Source organism: Rhipicephalus sanguineus, chromosome 9 (assembly GCF_013339695.2).
Source record: "Rhipicephalus sanguineus isolate Rsan-2018 chromosome 9, BIME_Rsan_1.4, whole genome shotgun sequence".
In the NCBI taxonomy this organism is placed as follows: domain Eukaryota; kingdom Metazoa; phylum Arthropoda; class Arachnida; order Ixodida; family Ixodidae; genus Rhipicephalus; species Rhipicephalus sanguineus.
In genome coordinates this window covers 144486784-144513560 of record NC_051184.2, presented here as the reverse complement: position 1 = coordinate 144513560, position 26777 = coordinate 144486784, and the positions used below count along the sequence as shown (strand labels likewise).

Sequence of the window (26777 nt, the reverse complement as noted above, 5' to 3'; positions counted from 1 at the left end):
AAGGCGAGCGTCTCAACCACCCGGCTATCCAGGCACGCTTGCAGAGCATAGTGTAGCCTGGTATAGTATAATGTAGCAAGGGGGCGGGAAAGGCAAGTGAGCTGAGGAGCAGAGATGTGATGGTGAGGAGGTGGGAAAGGAGGAGGGGAGAGAATAATCATAGCATAGAAAGAATGAGAGAAATAGACAAAGAAAAGTAGAAAGAGGGTGAATCAAAGAAAGAGAAAAAGATAGAAGGAGGAAGGAAGCGAGAAATATATAATGTAGAGGGAGAAAGGGATGAAAGAGGAAGAAAGATTGAAAGAGAAAGAAATATAGAGATAGACAGAAATAAATTAAAATAAACAGCAAAAGAGAGACACAGAAAAAGAAAGGAGAAAAGAAGAAAGAAATATGGGAAGAAAGAAAAAGGAAATCTGCAGAACTTACAAAACAGCTAAAGCCAGTTCTGCATACATGTAGGTGCCCATCAGCTCCGCTGTCCCTTTAGCATTGTGCCTCCAGTGCAAGCTGCAGTAATTTTTTTATTTCAATAATCCTGGGAGTCGTGCACAAAACTCCTGTGTCTCGTAGGCGTCATATCCCCAGTGCTATCGTTATGTCACAGCTGCGGACTGCTATCAGCCTCCCAGGTGTTGCCAGTAGGAGTATCATCTAATGCATCTGTCGAGCGCTTATTTACCGTAGGTGCGGATGTATTTACTAAGAAGCGAGGCATGCTGTCCAACGTGATTACGGGTGAGAAACAGCGCTAAAAAGACGGGACAAGAAAGGACACTAGACGACGGCGCTGACTAACAACCAAATGTGCTTTATTCCTTCAGTCAGCATAAATATACTTCACCACTAACGTAATGAAAAAACAGAAAACTCAGCCTGCGCAGAGGCAGTAAGGCGATCAACGAGACAAGAATTCTATCTCCTTCGGAAGGAGGGAAATCGAGGGGAAGCTTACACATGCCTCGCCGCTATTGTAGATGTGATAAGCTTCTGAAATGAGGCGCGCGCGCTCGTCATGGTATTTTGACAAGAAAGTGGCATCGTTAAAAGATGGATGGCAACCGCAACTGTTACAGTGAAGAGATAACTGACTATCTGTAGCTTGTTTTTGTACCTTGTTCAAATGCTCGCGCATGCGGTCATTAGCGCACCGCCCCGTTTGCCCGACATAGTAACGCCCGCAAGAAAGTGGAATCTTGTATACAACTTCTTGACAACATTCAACAAACTTCTGCCTGTGCTTCTTAGTGCATCTTCTTTTCTTCTCTTCTTCTCGGTTGACTTGCTGGCACAGGCTACCAAGCTTATTTTGGGCAGAAAACAACAGCCTAACGCCTGCCCTGCTGACAACTTTCTTGAGATTGTGCGCGACTTTGTGCACGTACGGAATAACCGCAACAGTTTGCTTCGAGTTTTTCTCGGATTGCACAGCAGCTGAGCGCTTGTTTTTAAAGCCTGCTACGAGGCTTTCGGCAATGTTAGTCAAAAGCGTTGCTGGAAAACCTGCGAGCTTCAGGCGTGCTACTTGTGAAAGAAAACTTGCTTCAACTTGGTGGTCACAGGACCTGTCTAGCGCCGCCTTCATGCAAGCTCTTGCAATTCCGCGTTTAACAATCTTCGAGTGCGCAGATGAAAAAGGGAGAAGGCTCTTTTGAGATCTGGGCGCATAACTCCAACATAAATGGCTATTTGAGAACGAGAGTTCCAAGTCTAAGAAGCGCAGTTTGCTGTCTGAGGGATGCTCAGTGGTAAGTTCAAAAGAACTTAATTCCGTGAGGAACACGTCAAAAATTGTAGCAGCAGCAGGCTGCGTGTCAGAAGGGTTAGTGCTGTAAAAGATTAAAAAGTCATCCACGTATCGCATCACCTTAACCGTGCTCGTCTTACTTAGCTTGCTCTCAAGATTGCGGTCATAGCTAGCTAATAAAATGTCACTAAGAACAGGGGCGATGCAAGAGCCTATGCACACACCTTTCCGCTGTATAAAAAGCTTATCTTCCAAGCAGACAAAGGTGGATCGCATATAAAACTTTAAAAACTCTAAAAACCTGTCCACAGTGATTCCACTGGCGTTTTGAAACCTAAGAGCCCCATATTTGTCAATACAGTTGCTAACTTCTGTACACACATCTTCCTGAGGCAACGAATAATATAAGTCCTTGATATCCACGGAAAAGGCACGCACGCCCACTGGACACTCATCCCGGAGAAAGGCCGAAACAGGTCCTGTGACCACCAAGTTGAAGCAAGTTTTCTTTCACAAGTAGCACGCCTGAAGCTCGCAGGTTTTCCAGCAACGCTTTTGACTAACATTGCCGAAAGCCTCGTAGCAGGCTTTAAAAACAAGCGCTCAGCTGCTGTGCAATCCGAGAAAAACTCGAAGCAAACTGTTGCGGTTATTCCGTACGTGCACAAAGTCGCGCACAATCTCAAGAAAGTTGTCAGCAGGGCAGGCGTTAGGCTGTTGTTTTCTGCCCAAAATAAGCTTGGCAGCCTGTGCCAGCAAGTCAACCGAGAAGAAGAGAAGAAAAGAAGATGCACTAAGAAGCACAGGCAGAAGTTTGTTGAATGTTGTCAAGAAGTTGTATACAAGATTCCACTTTCTTGCGGGCGTTACTATGTCGGGCAAACGGGGCGGTGCGCTAATGACCGCATGCGCGAGCATTTGAACAAGGTACAAAAACAAGCTACAGATAGTCAGTTATCTCTTCACTGTAACAGTTGCGGTTGCCATCCATCTTTTAACGATGCCACTTTCTTGTCAAAATACCATGACGAGCGCGCGCGCCTCATTTCAGAAGCTTATCACATCTACAATAGCGGCGAGGCATGTGTAAGCTTCCCCTCGATTTCCCTCCTTCCGAAGGAGATAGAATTCTTGTCTCGTTGATCGCCTTACTGCCTCTGCGCAGGCTGAGTTTTCTGTTTTTTCATTACGTTAGTGGTGAAGTATATTTATGCTGACTGAAGGAATAAAGCACATTTGGTTGTTAGTCAGCGCCGTCGTCTAGTGTCCTTTCTTGTCCCGTCTTTTTAGCGCTGTTTCTCACCCGTAATCATGAACCAACCAGCCCAAATGCGTACCCTTCTACAGTCCAACGTGAGCTTTGAAATAAAGCTATTGCTTAAATTATGCAAGTTGTAGTTTCTAGCAAGTTGTCCATGCAATACTATAACGCTGCTTATCAGTTCTGTTTTTAAATAAATAAATAAAACTTCCTTCTATCTGCTCCTAACTGCGGGAGACAGTCTTATAGCGCTCAGCCGCAGTTTCGTTTTCAGAGAGCGCTGAGTGAGGCGGGACTCAGAGTGATTTTCGTGTAAACATAACTGGTTATGTGAGCACACAAAACCGTTTGCACATCGGCACCGCATTGACAACTCTTTTCAACGAAGGCTTCCTGGGTGCTGCTATAATCCTCTCTGAGGCGTAAATATGCGTGACCCCCCAAAAAATGTGCTGCCGAGACAAGGATATCAGCCTTTGTACTTTCGTGCAAATCTGCCCCCTCTTTCCGTTGAAAAGGTCTGCTAGGAGACAGCGCTTGCAAGGATCGTGGCAGCCAGCACAAACTTGTGATGCGGGGGGGGGTGGTCGGTTGTTTACATGAAAACCAAAGGCGCGTTTCGTGTCCATTGATGCAACATTTACTTTAAAATTGATTTCATATATGTTCTAAGCTATATTATCAGTTGATATTTTGTAGATGATGCGTGTATGTCTACACAAATTTATTCTACAAGTTATCTTGCCTTCAAAATTTTGTCAGTGCTCCTTTAAGTTATCTTTCACGTAGACCCCCACGCGTGCCGGATGGATAGGTTCGCCTATTGCCTGGGCATGCGCAGATAAGTTTTCGTGCCTTCTTTTCCGCCATTGTGCGCCTTTGCAGTTGTTAGTTGGCGTCTGTGGTGTCTTGACTTCAGTGTCCGTGTTTTGCACACCCTGTCTTTTAAAATGAATATAGCTACCCTCATCGAATTGGCATGCATCTGTTTCTGGCGGCAATTATCACGTGGAGTAGAGCAACGGACCTTGAGGCATTCGTGGTAAAATCTGACTTGACGCCAAGATTCCGCGGTCAGTATGGCACAAATTCTCCGGGCATGTCCGGTAGATAGTTGCAGAAAGCCGCACAAAGGCTGAACTTCAGCAGGGCAACCTCAATTCTTAGAAAACCATGACATAGTCCTAGCACAGAACAAACAAATAGCAGTTAAAGAAGCCAAGGAAACGTGATTATTCAGATAAGTAGGAGAACATGGAAAAGGGCTCAGAGTACTAGAAATAAAGCTTAGAATAACAGTGCTGTACAACACGATGCGCTACAACATCGTGGCACAACACGATGCGAAATCTTGCCGCAAAAGTGATAAGTGTCCCTAAAAGCGACAGCGACCCCCGGTTATCACGTACTATGTCGCACACACGCGCTGATCAGTTTGCGTGTTGTCTTAACTTGAGACATGCGGCGGTAAGTTCGCTGCCACTCGTAATCGCACCATCTCGCAGAAGATAACGCCAAGCATAATGGCAACCGAATATGGAAGTCGCCAAGTGTCGAGTCCTTACAAAGATGGCGGCGAGCACGCATCGTCTCTTATTGGTGTCTGATAGCCAGTAACCTTACAGAATTCTTCCAGAACAAATTTCTCCCGGCCATAGAGGAAGGAAAGAACCGCCATGGCCCTGGCAGGTTCTGGTGACATGCGGGTAGGCAGAACTGTCCTGCCAGAGAAGAATGGACACCTTCTGGAAGTGCACCGGGCAGTGGGTGGAGCAAGCCAAAAATGAATGCGCTCTGAAAGAAAAGTGTAGAGGAAATGACGTCTTATCGGCCATACGCACTGGGCACAGTGGCGGCGTTGCTATGGTTACGTGGCGTGGCGTGTGCGCCATGTGCGCTTCTGTACATCATAGAGTTAATATACTGACTCTAGAGGAAAAGCTCCCCATAGGGCCCATGCATTGAAACCCATAACCGCATGGGTTCCGCCATGATGGAACAAAACGAACGTTGCCAGACCCTGAGACGCTCACTATATTTGACGGTAGTAATCAGTTTTAATCTACCAACCTAAGCCAGCTACGCACTGTTCAGGGAACATCAGCTGTGTTTTGATGCGCGAAGCCGTGTGTTAGTGTAGCGTTGTCTGTGCAGCTGGCCCGACTGATAACAGTTAACATTTCCACCTGTTTGTGCATGGTTTTTACTAGGCACGCCCTACCAGTAATGCATAACGAATAAAGTTTCTCCGTTCGCTGGCACAAGGGTCACTCAACAGATTCGCAGCTCGAAGCAAAGTGCGTAGGCCGCGGTCGTGCGGGGCTTCGACTTGCAATGACGAGACACCTGTATCCACGTTCTTTTTCAGCTCATTGCTGCCGTACTTCAGTGCAGAGTGCCATAAAGCAGAACAATGTCGATTGCAGCATGCAACGGCGAACGTGAGTGAGACGTCACCCGAAAGCTTCAATCAAAACTAAAGATACAAAGTTTGTCAACGTGGCTTTTTGGGCTAGTTGGTTATATGCTTCAGAATGGGGCATAGCGCTAACACACACGGACCTATGTTGAATATGATGGACAGGTCTATCTTCAAAAAGAAGGAGTTTGTATTGGGTCGTGTTTGGCGCCCATTTTAAGTGATATTCTCTTAGCCTATTATGACATACGGATCGAAGCATGCTTGTCAGCAGTGAAGATCACCAAAGTGTTTAGATATGTAGACGACTACCTTGTTTTGTTTGACTCCACTCAGCGTGTTAGTGACGTAGTTAACCTTTTCACCCATCATCTTGACAGTCTGGTGATAACACATGAGCTACCCGTTGAGAATGTTATTCAGTTTTTAGACCTAAGAATTTTTCTGTTCGAACATCATGTGTGTTGGGATTATCACCCTCGCGACAACAAGATGCTACTTCCATATCAATCATCCCATTCTAAGCTGGTGAAGCGAGCAATCGCCAATCTTTGTTTTGACAACGCGCTTCGCAAATCGTGCCCCCATAAGATATCTAGCAGTTTTGTTAATCAGAAGGAGCGCCTTTTAATGGCTGGGTACCCCGGCCATGTATTTATCTCAGTGGCAGAAAGTGGACTAAAAAAGTTAGACAGATTGGTACTTGTGTAAACAATTCTCAGGGAATGAAAAGGGTTATCGTGCCGTATATTCACAACGTGTCACACGCCCTAAAGAAAATTGGCCAGAAGGTTAAGGTAGACGTGCTTTTTTCTGCCCCACAGAAACTAATGAGCATTTGCAAAGCCACAGACCCATTAGCTAAGAGACGTCCAGAATGTGTGAAAAAACATCAGCATCCATTTGTTCCATGCGTAAATAATGTAGTGTATCGGTTCCCGTTTTCTTGCGGCAAGGTCTACTTTGGGCAGTCGGGGAGATGCCTGAATGATAGGCTAAGGGAGCATAAGCAGAAGTTGGGCCGTTATCATGATGGGCATGTGTCTGTACGTTGTAACGACTGTGGGTGTGAAGCGTTGTTTAAAGAGTGCACAGTAGTATATAGGAATGCCGATAAGACTACCAGAGAGATTGTGGAAGCCGCCATGATCGCGAGAGCCGGTGATAGCTGTGTCAGCTGCCCGTCGGTGGCGCTGACGGCCAATGAATTGGCCTTTCTTGACGCGGCAGGTTTTCATGTGCGATGAGTAGAACTTTGCGTACGGATCTATTTATACTGTTGGTTTCGAAAATAAACGATCAGCTGAAAGTTAGCGCTTGTCCTGTTGTCTCTTCCTCGTCCGTGTGTGTTAGCGCTATGCCCCATTCTAAAGATACAAGGCACACGAAATTTTATCGCCGTTAAAAAGACTAAAAAAACTTCGGTTGCACTTAGTTACATAACTTTCAGTGCTTGTCTCATCTCTTCTTTGCCGTCCATCCTGGTTTGCATTGAGGTTTCAGCTTGAAAGAAAAAAGGGCTGTCACATGAAGCCGAGTGGTACTTGGCAACAGAAAACACACACAATGAGACACTATGACAGCTACGAGATACATGACGTAGTTGAAGGGGCTTTAACGCGACGCAGAAACCGGCGCAATCGTCCGCAAGCACACTCTCGAGTGTTTGTGTTGATATGGTGGCGCCATATAGTAAACCAGCCTGAAAATGCTCCTTTCCACGCTCAGTAAATTGCATAAATAGCCATCGTATTCTTTCGTAAAAGTGTTAAAAATAAACACAAAACAATATCCGCGCGGTGTTAATTGTGCAAAGGCTTCCTTAAGATTAATATGTGATGGCAAGAATGGCAACGTTCCAAGATGTCGGCGCTCTTGTGGTTAGCGGTCACGCGGCCCAGCTTTTCCTCTAGAGTCAGTATATTAACTCTATGCTGTACGTATTGTACCAAACCATGGCGAACTGGAGATGTTCGACAGCATGCATTCTTTTCGCCGTATTGTTAGCTCTGCAGTTTTCTCCGGGCTGTTGTAGCCATGGGGTCTCAACGAAAGTGTGTGGAACGATTATGTATCTACGCACCGTGCTACAGATTACGTATCTGCATAATGAAACCACTGTGCTACAGTAACGACACTTTTTTTTTTTTTAAAGCCGTTTGAAGATTTTGACGGCCAACCTGACCGCCTACCTTCGGGTCGGTGTGTGATTGACAGAAAGCTGAGGCAATGGCTGAAGGGACGATTGAGTGATTCGGAGAAGACACCGAGGGAACGGTTGAGTAATTCGGAGAAGGTGCGAAGGGGGGCAATTAGGCACGGCAGAGACGCCGCCGTCGCCGCGCAGCGGAGCTTCACAAGTACACGAGAGGGCCTTTTTGCACACCTGAATGAGAGTTTTTGGCTACAGAATGTATCATACGACCGCACTTTGCCGCGGTGCTGAACGTTGCTGCCGAATAATCGTATTTTCCGGGAATGTATTAACTGGAACGTATTAACATGTAGCTCTATTGGGTTATTTTTAGTTTTCGCGATTGCGAGCGTAGGAGCCGTACTAATCCGTGCTGGGTGACCTCTGTGTAAGCATGCCATCAGTTGCCCTAACCAAAAAGGAAATCGCGTATCTGCCTGTGATGCAATAGGTTTGTGCGTTTGTGCTGATATGTGCTGGCGTTATCAGCTGTATATATTTCTAGTGTTTTCGCTAATAAAATTTAGTTGAAGTCAGTGCCTGTGTTGTGTCCTTTCATACGTCCTCGTTTACTTAGCGCTGTGCAAATATGTCAATCCGTGCTAATCCGTACCAAGACGTACTAAGACGTACAAGCCATACTAATTGTACTAAGCGGGAATGTATCAATGAGGTTCTGCTGTATTCATTTTAAATGATGTTTAAAATGCAATACATGGGACAAACTGGATGATGTTTAAACAACAGATTAAAAGACCACCACGACAATGTCGCATGCACAGCCATTTGTAGCCATGTAGCCAACCATTGCAGAGATTGCTGATCTGGAGAAAATGACAGTGAACACTGTTAACCAATGCCCAGAGATTGCAATGTCATAACAGAGTCCTTCAATGCTTTTCTGGTCATGAAACTCCTACATAACGCTATGGGGAGAGTTTGCTGTGTCGCAGCATTTGCCGCGTGGCGGTGCTAGGAGTGCGCGGGGGGCATTCAGGAGAGCTTCGCTGCATTAGGGAGAGCTGGGGGCTCGAGAAATCCCACGGCATCGACATTCAGTTTTCCTTGTTTTTCTAAATTTGTGCGACTGACAGCAGTGAGAAATGTGTGCTAGGACACGGATGGTGTATGTTAGTCGTGAGTGACAATGCCAAAGATTTGCTATGTGCCGAATTGTCGCTCCGGCCGCAGAGGTACAACCGTACAAGCGGAAAGGTGTCGTTTAGTTTGCCGAGCGATGGCGATGAGAGGGATGAATGGAAACGTGCAATAGTGCGACAGGAAGCTGGCGGATTTACCTTAGATTCTAAGTGTGCAAGAAACATTTGAACACCACTAACGTTATTTGAATGGACGAAGCTTCATAGTGAATAGAGAAAATGTGTATTTGCAACACGAGAAGGCAAAGTTGCGGGCCGGCACTGTTTCTTTCACAGCTTGCCAGTGTTTTAGGTTCTTTCCAGCTTATTAAGTACTTGGCATTGTTTCCTTGTTTGCCGTTGCTAAAAACAGCGTTTTTTTTTTCGTATTTGTATTGACTGAATGTCAACTTAGTAATTTTTAAAAATTTTTATATTGGACTTCAAAGTTTGCTTTGTTTTTTGCAATAGCTTCCTTCCTCCTCATATTGGCCATGCAGTTAGTTTTCCTACGCTAGGAAAATGTCGCTCATAACTTTGTTTTCTGAGGTTTTTTTCCAATAAAGGTTTTTCCATCTTTTCTGTTTCAATTGTAGCATTCTTGCTTTGTTTACTGTAAATTAGTGGCTCGAAATTGTGATGTTCTCAAACATATATGTGTAGAAATAAGCAATCATAATGAAGTATGGATGCAATGGGCATTAGTGTTTCTTCAGCTTGACACGTTTCTGGGTATTTTGCCCTGTGTTACCTTTTTCACGTTCTGAATAATTCGATAGCATAACAGCTTGTTGCAAATCAGTTCTGCGGAAACCCGCAAGGTGGCGGAAGGGTTAAGAAAGGGAAAATAGACAACCACCCGTTTGTAGCACGAAGCCACAAATAATACGGATTTCCTTGTGGCTTCGTGCTACAAACGGGTGGTTGTCTATTTTCCCTTTCATAACAGCTTGTGAACACATGTGTTTATTTTCTCTAGATTAGTGAAACACGGTTTTGATTGAGTTAATCAAGTCTCCCCTGTGCAGTCTTTAAGAAAATCGTTGCATAATGCGGTGCAGACATAGTCCATCTAAGCAGTCACAGTAACACACGTTGTGATTTGTGAAGGTGCCACCAGCTCGAAGATTCGAGATTGAGTGCCCTTGTGACACTTCACAATGTAAAGTGCGCCACACTTTCGCTCGTGCAATGTCCACATAAAATGAAGTTGTCAAATTACTCGTAGCAAATGGACGAAACGGTTGGTTACTAAGTCTCGGTTAGGTCGTAGAGATCAGAGGGTGTTCGCGCGGCACACGGACATTACCTTGCGAAAGCTTCGTCAATCCCGATTTCAAGTGTTGCTGAAGCTCTGGGAGGTAGGCTGCAGCGGAGTGAAGTAAGCTTTTATAAACTGTAAACACAGGAACGAAGAGCTTTTGTTTCCCACGGCGTAGACGGCGTAGACTTCAGTTTGCAAATTGGTGGGTTTGCAAGGCTTGTGCATTGTCACAAGTCTAAGTATATATCCCGTGCCTGAATAAATACTCTCATGCTCCACTGCATGAGGTAAGGGACCTCGCTAGAACAACATATACAGCTAATGTTGCTGCGTCGGCACGGCTAATCCATCGCAGCTTTGATATTTAAAAAAAAATATATGCGAAAGTAAGTTTTTTTCATGTGTATGCAACAACCTCATTGTATGTCAGGTGAAGTATGAGTGGCAGTTGAATTATTGTGGTTTGGTGCAAGATAAGCCATTGCCTCGAACCGGCACAGCATTCAGCCAAGCGTTGCGCGCGCGCACGGATGCCCCCTCGTAGAGTTACTGTATGTGCTACCTCTAGGTAGCAGGGTTGCGCCTTTGATAGAGCTCACCGCTCGCGTCCCCATTCACCAAGCGCGCTCACGTGCGCAAAAAGCATTCTTTTGAGGGAAAGCCAACTTCACAACTGCGTGCGTGCTGGTGACCGCAGCGCCACCACCGCTGCTTTACTGCCGCGCCAGCGTTGTCCCAAGCAGTCCGGCGATCCGGCAGGGTAAAGAAAGTTTTTTAGGGGCGAAGCTCCTTAGGGCGTGGGTCGTTTCCTCCTCTGTAGTAGTAGTATGTAGCCATCTCGCCCGATCGGCAACGGGCGAGCGCCGATCGGTAAAGCCCCCCCGGCGCGTGCCTTAATTTTATTCAGAAGGTCACTGGAAAGAATGACCTCCGGTACACATCCATTGTTTGTGAGGGAGACAGTGATACCTTCCTGACTCTTTCTGAAGAAAAAAACGTACGGATTTATTCCATTGGCTAAAGAAGACTGTATAAATCATGTCAAAAAGAGGATGGGTACAGCTCTGCCAACACTTGTATCAAGAAGCAAGAAGGATCAACAACTAGGAGGATGGGGCGGCCTGACTCAAGACCTGATTAAAAGACTGACTAGTTATTATGGTATGGCTATCCGAGACAACATTGACGTTGGTGACATGCAAAAGGCCATAATGGCAACATTCTATCACGTCACCTCGAGAGACGAAGAGCTGCACCATGAATTCTGCCCACTTGAGTCCCTAAGCTGGTGAAAGTACCGCGCTGCAGAGGCTGAAGGCAAGGCTCCACTACTACACACGTATAAATTGGCAGACATCTGTTAAGTTATAAGAAAGTTAATTTTCCAAAGCCACGTCCCCCCCATAACCAGAGATTATTGGAACATAAGAGATCGCTAACCGGAGGCACACCTTCTAATCTATCTTTACATTGTCGAGATTGTAAGCGCACGCCAAAATTCGATGAATGCGCTGTGTTGTACAGGCATAGAAATGATGAAACATGCCTGATGATTGAAGCATGGCATATCGAGAATATATTGGTAGTGCATGCGTGAGCCAACTGTCGATTAACTTGCATTAAGATGAAATCAAATGCCTTAACAGTTATCTTCCACGTACACCCCCACGCGTGCTGGATTGATAGGTTCGCCTATTGCATGGGCATGCATAGATAAGTTTTTGTGCCTTCTCTCTTTTCCGCCATTGTGCGTCTCTTCATTTGTTAGTCGGCGTTTGTGGTGTCCTGACTTCTTTCTTGTGTCCGTGTTTACACACCCTATCTTTTTAGAATGAATACTTACCAACTAGGTCAGCTCCCTGTTATTCTATTACTGTATGTTTTGTCCTCGTCCGTTTCAGCACTGTGCACTGAAACAGACGTACCTATATATAGGATGCCGAGGGATTTACCTCGGCCTGAAACAGCTCTGCTGTGTAAACACCTAAGATTACGGTGTACAAAGGGGGTGTGCGTTATTACGTACTAAATATTGCTGCCTATATCAACGTTTTCGAAATGTGCCACATAGGGGCCTCTGATTTCCTAGAACCGTAGTCACTGCATGTTGGCATGAGAAATGTTCCAAAGGATCCTGAGCACATTCTTATGAGATGAAAACCTGAAAGAGTTTCTTTTGGCTAAGTTGTTATGGAGGGGTGCTGCAAAAGTCACGTGCTTTTCAGACAGAACTTGACACAGTAATGCGAAAGCGTTTCTTGCTAGGACACCACCTAGCCATGAAATGCTTTCACTGATATTAGGTAAAATCAGAAGTTCAGGGGAAGATGCAAGTGGTCTTGCCTTCTTGAAGAAGGCAAGAGCACTTCTCGAAACTTTGGCTCCAGTTACACCCTATTTTCAAGAATTTTTAACCTCTTTATGTTAAGATGTAGATTTGTTACTTCTTAGGCGCATTGGGCTTCTAATGTGCACAATTGGGCAATGGCTGCTGCCCACCCGCATGCTCATGGATAGACCAAGTGGTAGCCAAAGGAATGAGTTTGCCCATTATTTTGCAGGCCATAGTTGCGTCGGCTTACTACAGAGGTAAGAATGCAGCCATGAAGGTGGATGGCATTTTTAATGGCTATAACAAAAAACTGTCTTGATGCATTAACAAATGTAGGCGGATTCATGCGCCACCAATTTGAACAAACACATACTGTTTCCTGAATGCAGTGGACACGCTGCCCTTTGGTGGAGTAGGCCAGAGTGGCATGGGTCGCTACCACGGCAAGTACTCCTTTGACACCTTCTCCAACAAGAAGGCGGTGCTGGTGCGCTCTTTCAACCCCATCGGAGAGGCATTCGGCCGTAAGCGTTATCCTCCACTAGACGACTTCAAGATTGCCTACTTCCGGCAGCTGCTGCTCAAGCGAGGTTCTCCATTTGGCACTGGGCTGCTCAGCTGTGCCCCCTACCTGTGCGTCTTTGTGCTGGGCGTCGCCTCGGCCTTCCTGCTTCGATATCTGTTCCATGTGAGTGCTCCCAACTTGCAAATGAATTAGAAAGAGTCCTCCTCAAGACAGTGTCATGTTCTCAACTGCAGCCTCTTGTCGGGATGTAAGCATTACTCACTGCATGTAGTTGGCCAATGCATTGTGGTCTTGTCCAGCTTGCAGGGGGCTTCCAGCTGTGAAGCTGAACAAAAGAAGGGTAATTGATTGAGGAGATCCATTTTCGTTAGATGCAATCACACAAACGCAAGGGATAATTAAGCATGGAGGTGTTCATCCTAAAATGCAAAAAGGAGGCACAGTACAAAACAGGGACAATGAAGAGAACGACGACACAGTTGTAAACTTCCAGCTGTAAGCTTCCACTTGCAAACTGGCTAGCTACTTTTGCCTAGCCGGAGCCGATTTCGCGTGGACCCTCATGAGCCGTGCAGCGCATGCGCAAGGTTCAGTGATGTCGCACAGCTGGCTCTCCGCCACTGCGATCTCACGCGCTCTCACCACTACGCGCGACTCGCCGCTGCTGGTCTGCGCATTCGAGAGGAGTGACGTCGTAGCCATGGTAGACACACTGGCGCCAGCGCACATTCAGCTATTCGCCTTCGCTGTGCAGTTGCCGTCTGACACAGCGCTGGAGCCACGTGATAGCGCCTCTGACTGGCGTTTGCAGGTGGGTAACGCCATGGAGAAGGAGAGTGCAAATGCTGCTCAACGGCGCAGAAGAGGCGAGAAGCTTATCTCATCGGATCCCGAAGTAGTTGCCTCGGAATCAGCGGTTCACCGTACGAAGAATGAACAGAAGAAGGCTAATAATCCTAGACAATCTGGAAAGCTAAGAATAATCAGCTGAACATTTGGTAACGCTAGGTATATGCTGGCATAGCCGAGCTAAGCCACTCCAAAATTTTTTTAAGAGGCAGCACATGTATAGCTTACACATTAAGCATGTAGTACGGTTTCTCTCGCCTAAAAACAGAATGACTTTCCACATTAGACGAGAATTTGTGAAGGCACATGCATCAAAGTGAAAAAAAGAGGGAAAAATAATAATGGGAAAGGAGGTGTGAGAACCAAGAAAGTACTCCTCTGATAGGCCTGTGTCATCGTTCTCTTCTTTTGTCGCTGTTTTGTACTGCGCCCCATTTTAGCATTTAAGATCATTCGTTACCAACTAGCTCCAAATGGCTGTTTTGCTACGTGGAGGTGTCATTTGCAGTTTCTAAATGATGTATGTATTGTGGTATAAAGGGGAATGAAAGTCAGCAAGAAAAAATATTGAAGCAGCTTCACTGACTTAATGTCGTGAAGGCTGGTTGAAGAACGGGCTGGTGGGGGCTGGAACTGCTGCGCCATTTGGACTACGCTGCGCTACTCCACTTCTGCTGTGCCATCCTGCTCCAAAACGCATTATTGCGCCGAAACTGCTCCCAAGCGGTCTTTGGTACCTTGGTGTGCCACTGTCATTCGCAACATGGCACACCCATGCGAGCTCCTGTCATCACCTGGCGCAGTTTCCGTAAACGTTGATGATGGCGCGAAAAAAATCAGTTTCGCCGCAAGGGTGAAGCAGTGAATGTGATAGCAAGAAATTGTGATGTTATACGAAATAAGGCTAGCAGCTAACTCTTTTGGTTCCAATCTCGCATAACTATACAAAACGCTAGTGTAAGGGAAGGGAATATGGCCGCTGCATTGAGCGATGCGGTTTCCATGCTGCCTGTCATCTCAATGATCTCAACGCGAAGTAAGTGGGCCGTTTCCTTATGTGGGCTGACATAGCGTGCGTATGAACAAAGTTCGCAATCGCTGCTCGAACGACGCCCTCTCTCTCTCGGCTCCCTTGATGCTCCTTTGCGTGACAAAAAACGGGCAGGGCATTTCCTCTGCTTCAGAAGCCATCAACGGCAGGCCTCACACAAGGGGCGATGTTCTCACATGCTCCCTTCATGGTGGAATGGAGATGGCCGGCTCGTTTCTTCTCTGCTCCAGCCACATTTATCCCCAGTGCTTTCACGCTTTTACTTTTCATACCAGTGAACGCTGTGCCATTATCTGACACTACAGTCGAACCCGTTTATAACGAACTCGAAAGTGTTGCGAAAAGTGGTCGTTATATCAGTAGTTCGTTGTATATGGACTCGCCCTTAAAAACGTGCGCTTAGCGGCCAAGCCGTTTTTTTTCTTTGTGCACTTTTATTAAAGTGCTAACAACCCCTTCGGTGACAAGCTAAGCCTTTTCGCGTCGTGAAGCGACGCTCGCTGCGTGCTGACGAGTGAATTAACCGCCGTTGCAATGAGCTGACACCGTTTCACCGAAGCGCGGTACCGTGACGTGGAGCCGATCATCCCTGGCTAGTTGCGTGCAGCGCGTCGCCTACTCGGGTCGCGGAGTCACTGCCGGGCCGCTTGCTTTATGCCGTATGCGCGCGTTTGTACGTTCTTCGTGCCTGCTTCACTCCGGACCGTGCACGGGTGCGGCGACTAGCCTCTTCGTTCAACGCGGCGAAAACAAGCATTTTCCAAGCAACGCGCACTTTACGTCTCCGCGATGCTCTCGCGGCCCTGCACGACGATGCGCGGCGCACTTCAGTTGTCACCTAGTCAAACACGCAGTATACGCTCGCTGTCAGTGCATCGACGTTTCTCGGTGCCCGCGCGGCTCAATAACAGCAAGCTACTTTCGTTTCTACAAAGCGACGCGCAGTTTAAAGCGGTCTCACACGACGCGGCGGCGGCGAACTTGCGAACGGCAGCATGGCTCATGGCGCGCCCGTACCGCCGTCAATCCGCAGTGTACGGCGTACGTCACACGCGCAGCCGAGCAGATATCTACAGATGACTGTGATAAGGTTGTCGGCTGTAAGTCATAATGGCTCGTTCATCGACGGCCGCCACCTCGCATTCGCTCTTTTCTGATGCTTATCCGCGAAGGCATCGCCGCACTCGCGCGGAAGTCGTAATCACCGATCCCCCGGTCTCTGCCGTTACCGAAAAGACGGACGACTTTTCGCGGCACATTCGACGAGTTTAGGGACGCAGTGAACCTTTTTGCGATGGAAAGTTATCGCGGTTATCACTTCTTGCATTTATGCCTTCTTGCGTTCCAAGGCATTGTTTGGTTCATCGCAGGCGGTCGTAGCTGCAGAGAACGGCGTCAGGAAAGTTACTGTGCGAAAGCTGACCACAAGGCTTCATGCTGCCTACTATTTTTTTGCCCTCACTGCCATTCTACCACTGAAGAAACGCCTGGAAAGTGTGCGACGTCGCTCGCAGCATCCGAAATCTGCGTGCGGTGCTCGCCGATCTGGGTATCTAATAGTCGCGAGTAAACTGGAGCGGGGCACGCGCGAGCGCGCGCCCCTGTCACGCTTTAGAAGGCATATTTTAACTTTTTTTCGCTTCGTATGCGCCATATTTTTACCGCGACCGTGTCTGAAGTGTTCGTTGTAAAAGTAGGAGGCTTTGAAAAATGCTCGCTATATCTGGACGCAGCTTCATTGGTTAGCATAGGAAAATCGTAAGTGCACCCAAATATGGTCGTTATAACCGATAGATCGTTATATGTGGGATCGTTATAAGTGGGTTCGACTGTATTGGCCTCAACAGCTAGTATGGTGGCGCTGTGGCGCTAGGAGAGTCAACGCCACCAGTAGCGGCCGTGCGCATGATCCTGTTGGGTCATGTTGTGGACGCTCTTTGCAATGACATTGCGGAATGAGCAGCATGTGCTATTGTCTGGATTCCGCTGAACTGAACACGTAGAAATATATTAAAATGCAAGCAGTCTTCTTCACGGCAATGATCTTTACGCCGGCAATCATGTTTACGGTGTTAGGGAGGAAACTGTGTCTGCAGAGGGGCCCTCCAAATTCATTGACAAGTGTGTTGCTCAGATGATGAGTGTCGACTAGGATATCTGCCTTCAGATTATCGAAGTTTTATCAAGGTCTTGTTTTATTTACATTAAGTAAAAGTCTTTTTTCGTTTCATCTATTATGCAAAGAGCGTCCTGTGACTTTTGCATCCGTTCTGTGGGTAGTAGGTGTTCGGGATAAGCAAGAGAAAAGTTCGTTCGTTCTGTTCCTCTCGCTTTTTAATAATATAATAATATCTGGGGTTTAACGTCCCAAAACCACGATATGATTATGAGAGACGCCGTAGTGGAGGGCTCCGGAAATTTCGACCACCTGGGGTTCTTTAACGTGCACCTAAATCTAAGCACACGGGCCTCAAACTCCTCTCGCTTTTTAAGGCGAAAGCTTTAGATGCCCCATCAATTGCGAAATTTGACTGTGTTGGCAGCGTCTTTCATCTAGCGCCATTGGAGACAAGTTATTCAAAAAAAAGTCATCTCGAGATGACGTCATCATATGATGTCATGATGACGTCACAGATCGCCAGAATTCGTGAAGTCATTACGACGTCACTGTGACGTAATGTCACATGATGCAGGGGTGGAAGTGCTGCGCCATTTGCGCCACGCTGCGCCATTCGGCTTCTGCTGCGCCATCCTGCTCCAAAATGCATTATTGCACCGAAACTGCTCCCAAGCGGTCTTTGCTGCCCTCATGTGCTGCTCTCATCTGCGACGTGGCGTACCCAAGCAAGCTCCTGTCGTCATTATCATTTGACGCGCCCTCCGTGACGTTAATGACGGCACGAAACAGTTTCGCCGCAAGGGCAAAGCAATGAATGCGATATATTGTAATGTTGTATGAAGGGCTAGCAGCTAAGTCGACCGATCTCGCGTAACTCTACAAAACGCTGGTGTAAGGGAATACGGCCGCTACAGGGAGCGAAGCGGTTTTCGTTCTTTCTGTCGTCTCAACGTGAAGTGGGCCGTTTGCTGACGCTGCCGAGATGGCCAGCGACCGTGCCCTTATCTTCAAAGTTCGCAGTTGCTGCTCAAGTGGGCGGTCCAGGCCAGAGGGTTCCTGGAATGAGGGACCCTCCCACCTTCACTCACAAGCCTTTCTGCAATAAATGTTTTCTCTCTCTCTCTGAAGCATAGTCAGATTTAGCTATGCAGTGCACTGCTCATCTCTATTTTGCTCGCGGTTCACATGTCGGCTGCGGCGGTTTAATGACGTGAGCATAAGCTTTTTTAATTTAGTTTATAGTATAGGGTCTCATTGTTTTAGAATGAATGTGACTTTTATTAGATTTTCTCTAGTCTTCAGTTGTTGTTCATGAAAGCTTCGGTGTTTTATTAACATGGATGTTTTTCATTCTTCTGAGGTCTTGTGTAGCTATCCAAAAGATCACTTATCTCTTGTTTTCTCTGAGTTATTCCTCTGTCAGCTGTAATGTTTTAATGATAGGAAGACACACACACACACACACACACACACACACACACACACACACACACACACACACACACACACACACACACACACACGCATTTGCAGTAAGTCTGGTAGTTCATCAGTATTGAATGTTTCGTAGAAACCTCTGAAATTTTTTGTTTCCCAGAAGTAAAAAAATCAAATAACATGTATGTTTGGCCCCAGAAATCTGCTCCAAAACCACCTTGCATTGCTCCAAAACACACATTTTCGTGCTCCGAAATTGCTCCGAAAATCCCCTTTCACCGCTCCAAAGCTGCTCCAAAACAGCATTATTCGTGCTCCCTGAGCTGCTCCAAAAGACTGAAGTCCGCTTCCACCCCTGATGATGTCATCACATCACATCGTAGCTTGGTCACAGGTGGTCCGATCACAGAGGCAATGCAAAATCACGTGAGGTGCCTTGGGGGCAGTGCAAAACCACGTTAAGGACAGAAAGCTTTTAAAGGGTGGCAGGGCAGCATCAATACATCGGCTTAGAGGGAAAAGATGGCTTTTGCCTTCGAGTCGTCTTAACTGAATGCATAAGGGATCCTGCGAGTTTTTTGCGCTCGCTCGTTCCTTGGGGCTGTTCGATAATTTCTGCACATTTTCCCAGTTGTCTATAGAACGAATTGCACATTGTGAGAGCAAGGCGCACATGCAAGGCTGGGTGTTGAGGATGGTGTAATCACGACGCTGCCTTGGCTATGTTTGTCAATAAGTGCGAGCACACATCCCGCATAGACTTACCACGCACCTTGCTCTGGCAATCACTGTGTGCCCTTCCAGATATGGAGATCTTCGACGCTTCGTCGTAGGGTCACGTTGTCACCTTTCCTATAGCATGCAGGAAAAAGTGTCAACATGCAGTTAGAGCGCAGGGCTATCAAGCTTCTCTCATCATCACCCAAGAAGTGGGCGCTGCATATGTGGCTTCAATGCTTCACAAGCTGCCGAAGACCTCCATCGGGGCTTAAAAAAAGGCGGAGTATATGACCACGATGAGCTAATATGCGCAATAATAGCCAGTATTAAAAAATGAAAAGTGTCTGTTTATCTCGCACATTGCACCACCCTCATCCAATGCTCTCATCACTCGTTCTCATGAACCTTCCATAAATCCCATATAATTTTATTTTTGACAGCTTACCGGCAGCGTTTCTGTAGCTGTTGTGACACCCATGCATGCAGCAATATCATCATAGTTACATTCTTGTTTGACCGCTCATTAGCGTAGTTCTTTCGAGCTGCTGTAGTTCCGCCCTTATGCACCCGCTCTCAGCCGCGACTGATTAGTCGTGTGCCACGCCAAGGGCGGCGCCACTTGTTCAGTCATAGCTGCAGCGCACTAGGCCTATAATGTCAGAAATGCAATGAGTAGCAAAAACTGTTCATAGACTGCCAGAGCTGGGCAGTATCGCAGTACCAGAGTATCGCGATAGTATTTCAGAGATACTCTTGAGTACCTGTATTTCTGTATCGAGATACATTTGAAAAGTCTATTTGTATCTTAGTTGAAATACTTTTACGATGTATCATTCGTATCGCGATACTATGCAGGACACGGGTATTTCGTCACATTTTTTTTTGTCGGAAATGAGTTGAGGCGTGTTTCCAACGGGGGAATGGCAGTTTTTTTTTTGTGCCAAGGCAAGCAAAGGTGCGCCGCCGACAGAAAGGGCGGCGATGGTTTCCCCTGAAGCACAGAATGGCCCATGTGATAGAGCGCGCGACGCCGCAGACGGCAGAATCGCGGAGGCAGTGCTGTCTGCCTCTGCCGACGAAAGTCGCTGTCTCTCAAGGCCAGTGCAGCAGGCCTAACTTTTCGGGTGGCAAGCCATTACTTCATCACGCCCCACGTGGATACTGCCTTGGAACAGTGGCTTCGCAATGCTTCGCGTGCATACAGTTCTCAAAGCGGCGGCACTTCCAAAAGCAGTTCCCGTAGTCGCGGCGGAAGTGACTAGAATTTGGCTTTTTTTATCGCGCTTTCAGCCACCTCTCAAGCGTGTCGGCGTGCGTTCCTAATTGATCGCAAGCGTGAAACGGTCTTTTGTGGTGCCAGGCTCCCCCACCACCGCAGCCGACTTCGCCTGTTGCGGCTTGCTGAAATGGGTGCTGGTAGCGTCGGGGGTGGTGACAGCTTTACTGAAAAGTGACCCTTTCGGCCCAGGCGACAAGTGCTTGCTGTAGTTTCTGGTGGGGTGCTCTGAGCAGCTGTCCGTTTTTACGTCTGTTTAGAGAGCTGGCAGGAGCGACTTGGGAAGGCTTAAACTCTCTCACCCCCAAAGAACGTGATTTTAGGAAGGCAGTATTTGCATTGTGCTGTTTTGACATATTGGGCTTCATTGCACGTAGGTAATTATTGCCGGTCTATATGGGCAGTGGAATCCTCAGCTGTCTGACTCGGCGCTGACCGGGCCAGACGGCTGAGGATTCCGAAGGTGGGGACCGACTTCAGCTTCAGAATGGTCAGAACAACCCACGTGAGGGCGGAAGTGTTTCAGTATCTAGATGACCTGAGAAGAGATATCACAGCGCTGCAGGGCTATCCGGCTATGAAGGCAGTATTTATTCACTATAACACGAATTTGTGCTCGTCTTCAGTGGTAGAAAGGCTTTCTTTCATTCGAGAGTCTTGTTCTGAGGCCGAACCAACGCTGTCTAGAAGACAGCCTATTTGAAAAGCTCGCACAGCAACCTTCTCAGCTAAGCAGATCTCATGTGCGAAATAAATGTACACTTTTTCTCAGTTCACTTGTTTTTATTAGTGATTCGAGTGATTTGCTTAAAACTATGCTATTTCTAGCATAGCTCATTTTGTTGTCACCAAGTATGCCGATTTTGGTATCCAATGCTTGTTACTGTTGCTGTGAAATAGTGGACTTTTTTATTGCAACTGATGCATGTAATTATGTCTATTACTAATTATGTCATTTGTAACACCCCTCACGCCCTCTGTAATGTCTTAATGGCGCTGAGGGTACTGTAATAAATAATTAAATGAACTGAAAGTTTCAATGCTCTGCAACATTAATTACAATGTCATGCAGCACTTATAAGTGTATTTGTGGAGTGTGAGCATCCTTGAAATAAAAGGAAGTATTCCAGTATCTGTATCGCTGTATCTGTATTCCGGAATACTTTTTTCGTCTTATTGCGAAAGTATCTCACAAATATCCCGTTACGTTAAAAGTGAATGTATCTCAGTATATTTATTTTAGGCTTCCAGTCCACATATTTCGATGTCTGTATTTTGGAATACTTTTCCGAGCATCTCTGCCCAGCCCTGTAGACTGCTTATCGTGGCGTCAGAAGATGGTGATGTTACAGGAATTACCTCAACCCATTTAGAGTAGGCGTCTACAATGACTAGAAAGTAATGGTCCTTGAATGGGCCTCCAAAATCAACATGTAGTCACGACCATGGCCTTTATGGAAATAGCCAGGGTGTCAACTGCACTGGTTGGCACACATGGTGATACTCCTGGCTTACCGCACAAGATTTCACTTTGTGTCTGATATCATTGTCAATATCAGGCCACCACACATGGCTCTGGGCAATGGCTTTCATTTTCTCGATACCCGGGTGACCCTTATGAAGCAGTTGTAGTACTTTTTGTCTAAGTGAAATGGGAATGATCACCCTCATTCCCCAAAGAAGGGAGCTGTCCTGCAAACCGCGCTCGTTTTCTCGAGTCTTCTGTGGGTTCCATTCCCGCTCTTGGGGGAAACTCTCCACCATAAAGCAAAGTGTCACGGATTTTTGACAAAATGGGATCTCTGCTAGATGCCCGAACAATAGCTGTGGATGACAAAACTCATGGATATTTGCCTTCTAGCATAAACACATCAGCCGGGGCCTGCACAGGGAAACTCTTAGTTTCTAACGGCAACCGGCTCAGTCCATCTGCATGGCCAATGATCTGTCCTGGGTGACAGACCAGGGTGTATATGTAAGCAGACAACAACAGAGCCCATCGTATAACTCGCGGGGAGCTGCGGTCTGGAATGGCTATGTCATGGCCAAACAATCCGAGCAAAGGTCAGTGACAGCTTCAAAATGCCTCCCCCACAGGTACCGCCAGAATCTGGTGACCCCGAAAATTGATGCGAGTTCCTCCCAGACCAGTCCAATATAGTTTTTTTCAGCTGGCTGTAGGCTTCTGGATGCAAATGCAATGGGACGCACTATGCCATGAGCATCACGCTGAGACAGTGCAGCTCGAAGCCCAAAAGGGGAGGCATCACAAGCAAGTACTGGTTCCTGCTTAGGACCATAGTGCCCTAAGACTGGTGCTGAAGTGAGAAGTTGCTTGGTTTCAGCAACTGCATCCTCTTGTTCTTTATGCCAACGCCAGGGAGCTCCAGCTGATTGCACTTTATGCAATGGATGAAGAACTGCAAGAATTAGAGAAGTGAGTTGGGCTAGTTGGTGCGTATTAGCGCTGCGTCCTGTCTGCCGTCTTTACCTCGTCCTTTGTGTTTTTCGCGCTAGTAGATATGTCCGCAACTGCAAGAAGGTTGGGCAGAAACCTCCTGTAGTAGTTAACCAACCCTAGGAAGCTTTTTACTAACTCTTTCACATTGCTCGGCACCGGAGCATTGATGACTGCTTCGGTTTTGTGTGGTGCCGGATGCAATCCATCAGCATCAATGATGTGACCCAGGTACTCCACCCCATCTATCATAAATTTACATTTGCTGTACATCAGCTGAGTCCTCTTTCTTCCATTTGCTGAAAAACCTTGCCTAGGTTGCTGAGGTGGTCCTTGTCATCCGTACCAGTCACCAGGATGTCATCGAAGTAATATACCACTACGTGACTCTCCTGCAGGAGAGTCTCAATCGCTTGCTGAAAAATTGAAGGGCCTGCTGAAATCCCGAAAGGTAGCCTCTTGTACCGGAACAAACCTTTGGTGTGTTGATTGTAGTGAGCTTCCTTGAGAAGGGCTCCAAAACTAATTGTTGGTAAGCATCTTTGAGATGTTGGAGGGGAATTGCGCTACAGTTAACTGAGACTTAACAAAGCTAGAGGACGGACGAATGTAATGAACAGGACAAGCACAAACTATCAACTGAATTTGTTGAAAAGAACGTTGAAGGGTGAAAATTCTATGAAAGGGGACAACAGTCAATCTACGAAGGGAGAGGGCGTTACAATCTTCTGAACAGGTATCTTGTGCCACACGTGCCTGGTGTGGGTGACGTCAATGATGCTTGTTTTTTCTGAAGTCGATTTCTTGTGGGGTTAGTAGAATGGAGCATGAACTGACGCATGCGCTTTGCTGGTTAGTTATATGGTAGGCCTCCCATATTTCTCTGGTCTTCTTGTTCTTTGATTTGGCTAATACTGCAGTTTCTTCGAACTTTGGGCTGCATCCGCATTCTCTGCAGTGCATTGACAGGTTGCCTGTTATTGCCGTTTGTTGACATGTGTAGCGGTGCTCTTTCAGCCGTTCGTTCAGACACCGATCCGATTGTCCCACGTATGCCCTGCCACAAGTCAGTCGGATGGAATACACGGTGCCAACTTCGCATTCTACATATTTTTTGGCATGACGAGTTCGGCATTCTTTTTTTTTTTCATGTCCTGGTCGTTTACTCTTTTGCACATGCTTTTCAGCTTGATCGGGGCAGAAAAAACAACGTCCAGCTCATGCCTGGCTCCTATCTTTTTCAATTTGTGGGATGCTTTGTGCACGTAAGGGACAACCACCGGTTTTTTGTCCTTCTTCGTGCGGTCTGCGCTTTTCTTTCGCTTCAATTCTTGCAACATGCTCTCTCCTACGGAGACCAGCACGCTGTCTGGGTAACCACTTCCTTGTAGGCGCTGCACTTGCAGGTTGAAACTTTCACTGCAACTGTGTGCGCAGGATTTTTTTATTGCTTGGAGCATGCATGCGTTAGCGATTGCCCTCTTCACTAGTTTCGTGTGTGCAGAGTCAAAGCGAAGATTGCCTTTTTCGCCTCTCGTTCTGTACATGTAGCACATATGGCTCTGTTCTTGCCTTATGTTCAGGTCTAAGTATTGTAGGGTACTTTCGATGGGGACTTCAAGGGGGAACTGCAGACCCGCATGCGCTTCCGTAAACATCTTGACCACTCTTTCCACGGCGAATGCGTCTATTGGCTGGTTTACACACACGAGGTAGTCGTCGACATACCTGAAGCATCTCACGACGTTGGTCCCTTGAAACTGTTGATGAAGTGCTCTATCACCTACTGCCAAGAACATGTCCGAGAGTGTAGGGGCCAGACACAAACCTATGCAAATACCTTCGACTTGCTTGTATACCACACTACTGTGTTCTACGAGCAACACCCCTAAGTACACTTCCAGAAGTTTCATGAAATTTGCTAAGCTTATCTCACATTGGTTTTGAAATTTGACATTTCCGAATTCTCCGATCGATTCTTCAACTGCTCTGAGGGCTACCTTTTGTGGAATGTTGTAATAGAGGTCCTTAACGTCAATCGAGAAGATTGAGGCGCAGGAAGTTGTTTCAAGGAATTCAACAACACTGTCCGAATTCCTGATGAGAAAAGGATCATTGACTGCAAGCGTTTTTAGGTGCTCCTGTAAAAAGCATGCCAGGCTGTTCTGCCAAGTCGAGCGGCCTTCTACGATGAGCCTAAAGGGCCCCTTATCCCTCCCCTTGTGTTTTCTTTGCGCGAAATAGCCACTTCCGTGGCTTCTGAAAGAGCCTAAAGGGGTTTCCTTCTTTATGCTTCTTTACTGCAAAGAACGGTTGCAAGCTGTCTCTGTCGCTCTTTTTGATGCTCTTTGCAAGTTTTTCAAGTCCCAATTAAAGGCATAGGTTTCCGGCCTCTGCGCGACATTTCTTGAGGTTCTTCTGATTCATCTGCTTGTCTTCTGCAAAATATTTCTTAAGTGCTTCTGTTGCTTTTTTGTTGTACATATCCCTGCTTGTTGTCACAAACACTCCGGTCTTGTCCGAGAGGAGCAGGCTCAATGATTGCTGTCTAAAGTATTCCACCACTTTCTTCATCCCTGCAGATGCTTGCTTTTTTCGCGTTCCTGTCTTTAGGTCTATTCCCTTGAGTCCTTGCATGACGCCAGCCAACTTTGCCTGTTCCGGTATTTTGTCGGTGACCGCACGCACCATTCCTACATATTCTGCCGCGTCCTGGCTTGGTTGTAGGGTGAACTTGGGTCCTTTGTTAAGTGTGGCCATTACTTCATCTGCTATCTTATGTTCGGACAAGTTAATGGCTGCTTCTTTAGTCTTCCCATTGCTATTCGAGCGTCCTCTTCTTTTTTGCTTGCGCAGTAAGTAGGCGAATGTCGCCTTCCATGCTTGCTCCGCTTTATGTTCAGCTAGCTAAAAAAAATACTTCTTCATGCTTTTGCATGTAGCCGGGTTGAGCCTGCTAGCACACGTAGCTGATATATGGTCTCTGTAAAGGCGTACATGCCTCCAGTTCTCTTGGCGGTGTACAGAAGCATTGGAACGCTCTAATGGGTCGTCCTCTCGAGCGCCTCCTAGTGGGTCGCCCTCTTCGCTTCTTCTCGGAGAGCACGCCCCTCGTGCTCATGAGAGTCTGCGAGTCTGCGCTCTGTCGTTGTGCATTGTCGCCGTCAATCCCGCCGTCAATAAACGCCTTAACAAAGTGGCGGAGAGTGCTGTACCGTCACCAGAACTTCGGTCTCCATTCGATGCCCCTGGAGCTTTGATCCCGTACCGTGCCATCTACCATGCCGCAAGACGCCGCTCAGCAAACGCCGCCTCCTGCTCCGACCGCTTGTCCCGTGTCCCCCGCATCCGCGACCCTCCTGTCTTCACCGGCGCGGATGGCACCGACGTCGAGGACTAGCTCTCGATTTACGAACGGGTGAGTGTCCCCAATAAATGGGACGAAGCAGGCAAGCTGAGCAACTTGGTTTTTTACCTCGCGGGTGTGGCAGGCATGTGGCACAACAACCATGCATCCGAATCCCCGGCGTGGTACGATTTCAAGACCGCCATCGTCGACGTGTTTGGCCGCCCTGCCGTCCGTAAGCTACAAGCCGAACAGCGGTTACGTGAGCGGGCACAACAGGCCGGTGAATCGTTCGTGAGCTACATTGAAGACATCCTTGACTTGTGCAAAAAAGCTGACGCGAGCATGCCGGAGTCTGACAGAATCAGGAATGTTATGAAAGGCATCGACGACGATGCCTTCACCATGCTGCTGGCCAAAAACCCTCGCACAGTGGCAGAGGTCATCACGCTGTGCCAAAGCTACGAGGAGCTGCGCCGGCAGCGCTTGATGACCCGTCGACTGCCATCACGCGATGCTGATCTCGCGGGCTTGTCGGCCATTTCCGACCACTCCACCTCCGACCACTCCACCTTGCTCGCCGAAATCAAGTCGTTCGTGCGTGAGGAAATTGCCCGCCAGGTCTCTCTACTGGCTTTC

At 47.2% G+C, this 26777-nt stretch overlaps 1 protein-coding gene across 1 annotated transcript in view; it reads left to right on the top strand.

Moving 5' to 3' along the window:
- The window catches only part of LOC119403986 (aldehyde dehydrogenase family 3 member A2), a 104090-nt gene that overhangs the window by 22346 nt on the left and 54967 nt on the right, over positions 1-26777 (top strand). Inside the window, exon 4 of the mRNA XM_037670618.2 lies at positions 12746-13044. Coding sequence (XP_037526546.2) covers positions 12746-13044 — 299 coding nt within the window. The remainder of the gene's footprint in view (positions 1-12745; positions 13045-26777) is intronic.